Below are 9,478 nucleotides of genomic sequence, written 5' to 3'. Positions count from 1 at the left end.
AATTTTCCAACATAATGATAAGTTTAAAAGGAGGGATTTTAGATTTAAGAGTTTTATGATTATTTTCTTTAACCGTGGAAACATCTTCTATAAATCACAGTTTACTTCCTTTCTCTTTCGTTTGTTTGTTTGTTTTTTTCCCCTGGAGGAAATTTGACATTTTCAGAGGGAACCAAGTTTTGAGCTGTTTGTTTCTTGAGAAAAAAAGGGGGTAGAAATGAGAGGAGTAAATGGAGAATCTAGAGTTCTGAACAACACTTTGGAGACCATACATGCAGCCGCAAACGCTATCGCTTCTGCCGAGAATCGTGTTCCACAAGTTACGGTTCAGGTAATTTTTTAAAATTTGTTTAAATATTTTTAAAATTTTCTGTTTCGTTTAGTTTTCTTCTTTGTGATTGTTTTAATGGAGTTCAATTCAATTTGGTTGATTTTCGGAATTGTTTTAAATTTCTGTGATATTTATTTTGTGATCTGTGTTTGCACGATTTGAGTTTTTTGCCATTTTAATTACGTAATGGTTAATGGTGATTACGAAGCTTTCATCAATAATCACGAAGGTTGAGTTGTTACAGAATCAAGAGTGTTTTAACTATTGCCTGTGATTAGATTTAGAAATATAAGTTTTTGCTTTTATAAGTTGTTTTTTCCTTTGGTACTTGGAGGTTCAGGATTCTATGGATTGTCTGTGTTGATGAAACAGTGTTAATCAAAGTATGTGGTCTCTCTGCATATTTGGTACCTTATTTACCCAGGAAAAAATTACAGTGAACTAGATGATCTTTACCTTTTGGTTCTAGTTTTACTTTCATTTGGCAAAAGTTCCTAGATTCCTTGATCATAGGTAAAGAAACAAACAAAAAGAGTTAAGCACAGTTAATATTTACAAATTGGAGTTTAGATGTAGTTGTTAATTGAAGAGAGTTGTCTCTGAATTTGTTTGTATCATTTTCTTTTTTGTGTCTGTAATGTAGGAAGAGTTAATTGTAAGGCTTCATATACGTCGGAATGTTGCAAAATTAGAAACTTATGTATGTCTTAACTGAATAACTCAGATGAATCCCATTTTCAACATCCATTCAAGTTTGATACTCGGCCCTTCTAAGTACTAGAAACTGTTATGCTCTGTATGCATATATGATTTCCCATGTACCGGAGGTCTAGGTGAAGAGTAGCCATTCTAATCACCGAGGAAAAGCTTTGGAAATAATAAAACAATAGGTGAGAACTGGGAAGGGCATCTGCTTATTGACCTTAATTTAGATAGTAAAAGTGTGGGATTAAATTGGGGGTCTTCTAGTTTAAAAGCTTTCTAATTGAAAAAAGAGCAGCATGCTCATACTCTTTGTACCAAACAGTTAAACGCACACTTGCAGCATGATATCTGATAAGTTTTGAGCATTCGTGCTTTACAATGTTTTGTATATGGATAGACTGCGGTAAAGCTTGGATGAGTATGCATTGTGTTATTGGTGTAATACGTCTTTATGTCTTTTCAGGACAAAAGCTTTAAGTAATTAATTTTATTGCCAATTAGTTGATTTCCTATTAGCTACATAAGCGTTTGGTGCCATTTCCTGTATTAATCCATTTTATCATAAATTTGGTGGCATTCAGAAGAGAAGACGGGGTGGCTGGTGGAGTATATATTGGTGTTTTGGATCTTACAAACAAAAAAAGCGAATTGGGCCTGCTGTTCTTGTTCCTGAAACAAGTGCTTCTGGCGGTAATGTGCCTGCTGCTGAAAATCAAAATCCGACCCAAGCACCAACCATTACACTTCCCTTTGTTGCACCACCCTCTTCTCCTGCATCTTTCCTTCCATCTGAACCCCCCTCTGCTGCACAGTCTCCAGTTGGTTTAGTGTCTCTCACCTCTATTTCCGCCAGCATGTCTTCTATTTTTGCAGTCGGCCCTTATGCTCATGAAACTCAGTTAGTCTCACCACCTGTTTTCTCAGCCTTCCCCACAGAACCTTCAACTGCTCCATTTACTCCTCCTCCTGAGTCAGTGCACTTGACTACACCATCCTCGCCTGAGGTGCCATTTGCCCGGTTCCTTGGCCCCAACCTCCACTATGGAGAGGCTGGACAGAGATTCCCAATATCCCACTATGAATTTCAGTCTTATCACCTTCATCCCGGGAGCCCTGTTGGCCAACTGATCTCCCCAAGCTCAGGAATATCTGGTTCTGGCACGTCATCTCCTTTCCTCGATGATTTCGCCACTGGTCTACGCTTTCCTGAGTTCCAAATGGGTGACCCTCCCAAGCTCTTTAACCTTGATACGCTTTCAAACCGTGAATGGGCATCACATCATGGTTCTGGTACTTTAACCCCAGATGGTACAACACCCACAATGCGCAATGGTTTTCTACTGGATCATCAGATCTCTGAGATTGTTTCACATCCAGCATATAGGGAAGGAAAACCGCAACACCATAAGAACATATCCATCACTCTTGGGTCTGCTAAAGAATTCAATTTTGATAACGTTCATGGATGTGTGGAAGTTGAGACAGGAAGCCTATCCAAAGCCGTGGCAGAATCTCTACGGAATGCAACTGCAAAACAGAAAGGAGAAAACGCTACCAATTTGGTGGAAATTTATGAATGTCGAATTGGTGAAACATACATCGAAAGAGGAGAAAAAACTCTAGCTAATACAGAAGGCAGACTACGGCACCATAAGAACCGATCCATCACTCTCGGGTCATCTAAAGATTTCAATTTTGAATATGTTGATGGATGTGTAGAAACTGAGACAGCGATACTCTCTGAAGCTGCAGCAGAATCTCTACTGAATAAAGCAGAAAGACAGAAAGAAGAAAATGCTACAAAGATGGTGGAAATGTTCATTGAAAGACCAGAAATACCTCAAGCTGATACGGAAGGCAGACCACAGCACCATAAGAACCGATCCATCACTCTCGGATCTTCTAAAGATTTCAATTTTGACAATGTTGATGGATGTGTGGAAATCGAGACAGCGACATCATCTGAAGCTGCAGCGGAATCTCTACGGAATGAAGCAGCAAGACGGAAAGAAGAAAACGCTACTAAGTTGGTGGAAACTTATGAATGTTGTGTTGGTGAAATATACATTGAAAGAACAGAAAGACTTCCAGCTGATACCGAAGGCAGACCACATCACCATAAGAACCGATCCATCACTCTTGGGTCATCTAAAGATTTCAATTTTGACAATGTTGATGAATGTGTGGAAATCGAGACATCGACACTGTATGAAGCTGCAGCAGAATCTCTACGGAATGAAACAGCAAGACAGAAAGAAGAAAACGCTACTAAGTTGGTGGAAACTTACGAATGTCATGTTGGTGAAACATACATCGAAACACCAGAAAGGCCTCCAGCCGATACAGAAGGCAGACCACAGCACCACAAGAACCGAACCATCACTCTCGGGTCATCTAAAGATTTCAATTTCGACAATGTCGATGGAGGCGATACCCATAACAATCCCATCATTAGTTCCGATTGGTGGGCAAATGAGAAAGTAGCTGGAAATGATGATGGTGTGCCCAAGAATTGGTCATTTTTCCCATGATGCAGCCTGGGGTAAGCTAAACCGGTAAAGCATTTTAGTGGATGCCTTTCTGATCTACACATCATTTTATGAACTTAGCTTTCAGAGTCCAACAATTTGGTAACAACAACAACAGAATGCAATCATTCAATCAAATTATACGTAAATTTTAGGCTTTTTTTTTCTTTCTCACTCGGTTGGCATATTGCATGACTGGCAATTCATGAAGGCTGTTTCTTGAGTCCGTCGTGACTAAAAAACAGGTCTTATAGGAATATTTTTATTGTTACTATTTGTATTATATTCTCTCCAATTTAGGGAGATAGATGTTAAAACAGTCTTTCTGATTCCGTGCCTATTTATGTTAAATATTATCATATCAACTCAGAATATTTCATTCACATTATCATAATTTAAATATTTAAACAAAAAGTGATATGATCCCGGTTATGTGTTCCAAGTAATATACGATGTTGCCCGATCGTGATTCTAGTAAGAACTTCGTAGTTCTTTGATTGAAGTCTGAAAATGTACAAACAATGTTATAAGAAGAGAAACATGTATATGTGTACGAAAGTAATAAAAATGATAGAATGAAGTTGAAGTGTATTGTAAATGAAGTTGAAGTGTATTGTAAATGAAAGAAGTGTGGTGGTGATAGTGGTTGAATGTATGTAACAAAAATGGTGAAGGATGTTTGTGATTGGAGAATGATAGTAATTCAAAGGATGGATTGTGACCCTCTAACTATATATGAGTTAGGAACCAACAATTTAATAAAGATGAAATCGAAGTGATAGAGGGTGGAACGTGACCCACTAGCTATAGTAGAGCTAGGAACCAATGCTATAACAAGATGAAAGGACGAAGGCTTCAAGACCGACAAGAAACCGATAGAGTTCTAATCCAAGAACTAAAATGAAAGAAATCTTTCAAAGTATTTTCATAAATCAAATTGTGTGTCTACAAATGATCCCAAAGGTGCCTATTTATAGTATTTCTAAGAAGCATATGAAAAGACTCAAAAGATAATAACATTCTCATCAATTTAGCAATAAAATGCACTTGAATGCTTTGTCTTCTTATGTTCAAAGTTGGATGAATATTCTAGATCATTTTGGGGATGAATCTAGATAATTTGAAGCTGAGTATGGCCTTAATTTCGTCCAAGGAGGGGTGACTCTTGGGCTACCTTACTTTGCTTGCAAATGGAAGAAAAGAGGTTAAATGAAATCATAGATGAATGTGGACATCCTACATGTCCAAATCAGCTTGTCTCTTCAAATTCCTTACTGATTTTATCACTTAATTTAATGATTAAATGAAATAAAATCAGCCTTCATTGCTTGTTCCTTGGTAGCATGTGAATAGCCTTCAAAGAATGATAAGTAAGACTTGAATAGGTGAATTATGAAGGATTGAATGCATTGTCTCTCCAAGAATATGAACAGCCTTGAAAAGATGAAAAGAATTGATCCTTGAATTGCTTTGAATAGAAGCATTAAGATAGCCTTCAATTGCTTGTCTCTTTGTAGAAGATGAAAGGACTCTTCCTTAGCTCAAACTCATCCAAATCATCCTTGTATAAAATTCCCGTAATGAAAATTCCAGTATGCACTGTCTTCAGTAAATCGATCATATCTCAAGCTCCCGATATCGGATTGAGGTGATTAAAAAGGCGTTGGAAAGCTAAGAGATAGATGAATAATGTCCAATTGATTTGTGGGACCAAAAACATCTGTATCACATCCAGAATTAGAAGAGATTCTGACTGATATTCTTGCATCTGTTGAAACCGTCAACTTCTCTCATGCACCTAGACTCCAAGGTGAACTTTATTCAATCTTTAATTGAAAATATGCTTGAAACAATTAAGAGTTAGTTAATTAAATGAACTGCTTTGATGAATGAACTACTTTAATTAATGAACTAACTTTATTCAATGAACTAGATGCATGAATGAAGTAGATTACTAAATGATCTAAATATGCATAAAATGAACTAGATGCTTTGAATGCAATGCATGCTTAATGAACAACACACTTATTAAATGCAATGAATGTCATGCAACTAATAAAACTCAAGAAAATTCATGCAATGAATGATATCATATGACAACATATCCTAAGAGGTAAATACAAACATATGATAAAATATAGTGCATAAATGAGAAGGTATAGGATGAAGTAAGGTAGAACTCCCTTTGAATCAGCCTTGGTGAACTTTAATGATTTAATCAGATCAAGAAGAAAGTTAGGGCTGATTGGGATCACATCATTCCTGATGTGATCCTGTCTAGCTCCAATTTTCTCCATGACTTGATCACACCATAGAGGTTATTCAAAACTGGTTCTAAGGGAGTTCTTCCTTACTTTATCTTATATTTACTTATTTATGCATTATATACTATTATGAGCATACATATGAAGATTAGACTATACTTGAATTATCATACTATGTGCATTCATTATATGGTTTGCATCATTGATTGATATTCAAGCATATAATCTATAGTTGTAATAATATTCATTCATTATCATATGATGCATGAGTTATTATTTTAACCTATTGGTCATATCTTTATATTATAATTTATTTACTTCAAATACTTAGCTTATATTATGCTTTGTTTTTGTAGGTGCATGGTCGGCCACATAAAGGGAGTTGACTTAAAGCTAGAATCGGAGTCCAGGAGCTAAGGAAACTTGAATAGGACAACTCTGGGACAGCTCAAGAACATTTTGGGACAAAATTGCTAGCTAACCCCCGAGCTCATAGCTGACTTGAGCTAGACTTTTGAGCTAGCTAGAGGTTTCATTTCAGCTGGAGAGTTGCACCATCATCACCACCACACATAGTATCATAGGTCAAGGTTTTTTATGGATTCGTACCTTTTCGCGAAGAGTTTCCATTCCAAGAGGTGCCTTTTTACAAGGAGCTGGCCAAAGACTCATCTTCATGTAATTCACCTATGACCAGCTCATCTTCAGCTCATACACATGGGAAGTAGCTCAAATGATGAAAGGTTACCTTCTACACATGTAACCTTTCATGACAAGTTGCTTCCCATTGAAGACCATGACACCTAGATGCATATTGGAAGCTAAGTCACGCCTAGTTGTTGTATATCTTCATTCCATAGACTTCAAGACATCATCTTATGGTTGCAACCTCACCAAATCCTTGCAAGAAGACCCATGTGCATTCAAGTAGGCTGCCATGTGCATCATTCAAGCATGTGCACTCCATGTGACATCAAATTGGCGCCAAAACACCAAGGGATGGTTCCTATTCGGTTAAAGACTCTTTCCTCTTCATTTTGGCGCCCAAATAACTTCCAAATGCATTCAAAACATCCTTAGGGCCGAACCAACACATAACCATTTGGCCAAGACCATTTATCTTAATTAAAATTATACATTTTCATTAAAAATCATGTGTTTTCAAAGGGGTTTCAACCTTAGCCGAACCATCATGTGTGTATTTGGCCTAAACCCTTTGAAAACTATAAATAGGCTATTGTATTTCCATTGTAAACAAAACCCTTTGTTAAATTAAAACTCTTGTGAGATTATTCTCTCTTTAAGTTCTTTTTAGAACTATATCGATTAAGCAAGCTTTTCTAAAGTTTGTGGCGTCAATCCCTTCCTTGATACTTCTGGTTCCTAGTTCATATAACTAGTGGGTGAAAGTCCTTGCTACCATCCCTTATAAAACTTATAAGAATTGGGTCTTTATTCTTTATAACATTGGTTCCTTCTTAGTTTTATAAGATACTATTTCCTTCACCGTTATCCATCACTTTCACGCTAACTCTATCACTATCCCATTACCATATTCATCACCATTCCTTAACCATTGAATTATCCATCAACATTCATCAAGAATCATGTGCATCATCACCAATGGTGGCCGAATTCATCAACATTTGAAGGACAATTCAACAACACTTTCGCAGCCCATCTTTGATAACATTTCTATCCATTTCAATTCTTATCATTTTCTTTCTTCTTCCATTTCTTATATATGTTTCCATCTTAATCATTCCTTTCTTTAATTTTTGCAGATTACTTATCAATTCAAAGTGTAGTATTTTGGTGTCTCTCCTAGATCGGGAAACAACAAGGTTGCCAACTTCTCCATTATTGAAGAAGTCTGGTTAGCCTTACATCAATTCCCTTCCTCTTTAATGTGATTTGTCCCCAAATCGATGCTTGCTACAAAAAAAACGATCTCGACTTCCTTTTAGATGGAAACTTCTTCATTATTGTTTTGCACAAACACCATTCTTTGGAATTAAGTTTTCCTTTCTTGTGCACTTCATTTCCATGTTGTTTATCCGAATAGGTATATGTTCTTTGCACCCCTTCTTTTTGTTCCTTTGAATCATCATGAGGGTGGATGGAGAGTCTTGACCTTTAAACTCCTTCAAGTAGGTAGGTTACACCATCGCCTTTAATCTTTGTCTCCTTCCATATGATGGCTCTTGAGTAGGTGGATAGCTTTTTCTTCACATCATTTATTTGCAAAATGGAGAGTGGCAATTTCATCTCAAGATTGCAAAGAAACTTATCCTTGCAACTCAATACATCAATTCCTTGTTTTTGAATCATCCCTCTGAAAAGTAAATGAAAGTTAGAAGTAAATAATTCAATAAAAAAAGAAATGGAAAAATCAAACCATGGAGGATGCTTGATGATATTATTGGACACTGGTTCTTTCGTGATAGAAAACTTTATTGGATCCTCCTTTGAAACATGATTAAAGCATGGACGATGTTCGATCATCATTAGAATTGGCAATGTGTTTGATATGTCTCTTGAAGTGATCTTCTCATCATCCTACAACAATGAAAATTAAAAAATAGAAGAAGAATAGTTAAGGTTGTTAGTGCGAAATAAATTTGACTCTCTCTCTCTCTCTTTTGCACAAACAATTTATTTTTCAAACCCATCATTTTCACTCTCATATTCTCTTTGAATTTCTTTTTCAATGTCACTCTTTTTCTTCGAAAATCTCCTTTTTCCCTCTTTTTCACAAATTTTTTTTTCTATGCTCTCAATGTCTTTTTCAACTCTCATTTCTCCTTTTTTTTGCGAACACTTTCATTTCGTAGTTGTTCTTACAGTTGTGTTTCTTTGACAAAATTATCAAAACACACTTGAAAACAAGCTAGACTTTCTGGATTGAAATATGCAAAATTTCTTTAGCTCACTCTACGTTGAACTTCTGACATTGCTTATTTTTTGAAAATTGGGATCCTCTTTGTAAGGTCTTTCGCTCCAATTGGATGTAGAATTAGAAACGGGTCAAGTGTTATCTCTCCACTTTACTTGTCTTTTGATCTTCGGTGGAGATGTTTGTGAACAAGAACCTTCTTCGATTATACGATCCAATTTCTTTGAGATTGGGTTGAGATACTTTTTGAGCAAACTCCTCATTTCTTGATTGAAATCTTGAAATTGAGAATTTGATGAAAAATCTCGTACGTTGTCTCTTGTATAATCATTTGGTCATGTATACTTTCGGGACATAATGAAAAGAAAAGATTAAAAAAGATGAAAATAAACCTCACCAACAAAAAAAATCTAACCAATACACTCCAAAGAAAAATACTCCCACTCGTGTGTCACTCGGGATGGCTTTTACCCTTAATGTACATTCTTGCCTTTTACCGTTCTTGCTTTCCTTTAAAGTTCTTGTGGAACTCCCTCGAGGTTTACAAGGCGTGTCGTAGACTTCGGCTGAAACAATTAGGGCTTGGTTGGAAAAAATTATGTGAGAAAAGAAATAATTGGCTACAAGAAAGAACGAAGATGGGAATAGGCAATGATATCGTAAAGATAATAAAAGAAACGATTAAACGAATATGAAACCTTCTTAATTATTGTTTTTCAAAGATGAAAAGAATTGCTCCCCCTCTTTAAATTTT

At 36.2% G+C, this 9,478-nt stretch overlaps 1 protein-coding gene across 1 annotated transcript; it reads left to right on the top strand.

The window, feature by feature from the left end:
* Nucleotides 1-217: 217 nt before the first annotated feature.
* LOC120125168 lies at nucleotides 218-7,669 on the top strand. Its single transcript, XM_039143666.1, has 5 exons — nucleotides 218-331; nucleotides 666-684; nucleotides 1,562-2,671; nucleotides 2,894-3,653; nucleotides 7,657-7,669. The coding sequence occupies exons 1-4, from the start codon at nucleotides 218-220 to the stop codon at nucleotides 3,565-3,567; spliced, it is 1,917 nt and encodes a 638-aa protein (XP_038999597.1). The 3' UTR covers nucleotides 3,568-3,653; nucleotides 7,657-7,669.
* Nucleotides 7,670-9,478: the final 1,809 nt, after the last annotated feature.

Source organism: Hibiscus syriacus, unplaced genomic scaffold, assembly GCF_006381635.1.
Source record: "Hibiscus syriacus cultivar Baekdansim isolate YM2019G1 unplaced genomic scaffold, ASM638163v2 tig00001340_pilon, whole genome shotgun sequence".
NCBI classification, from domain to species: domain Eukaryota; kingdom Viridiplantae; phylum Streptophyta; class Magnoliopsida; order Malvales; family Malvaceae; genus Hibiscus; species Hibiscus syriacus.
Note: the sequence above shows the minus strand (reverse complement) of the source record. Positions and strands in the feature narration are given on the sequence as shown.

Coding starts and splice junctions, on each gene's coding strand:
- LOC120125168 (XM_039143666.1), top strand. CDS start 218: ATGAGAGGAGTAAATGGAGAATCTAGAGTTCTGAACAACACTTTGGAG. Junction 2,672..2,893: donor AACTCTAGCTAATACAGAAG/GCAGACTACGGC, acceptor CTGATACGGAAG/GCAGACCACAGCACCATAAG.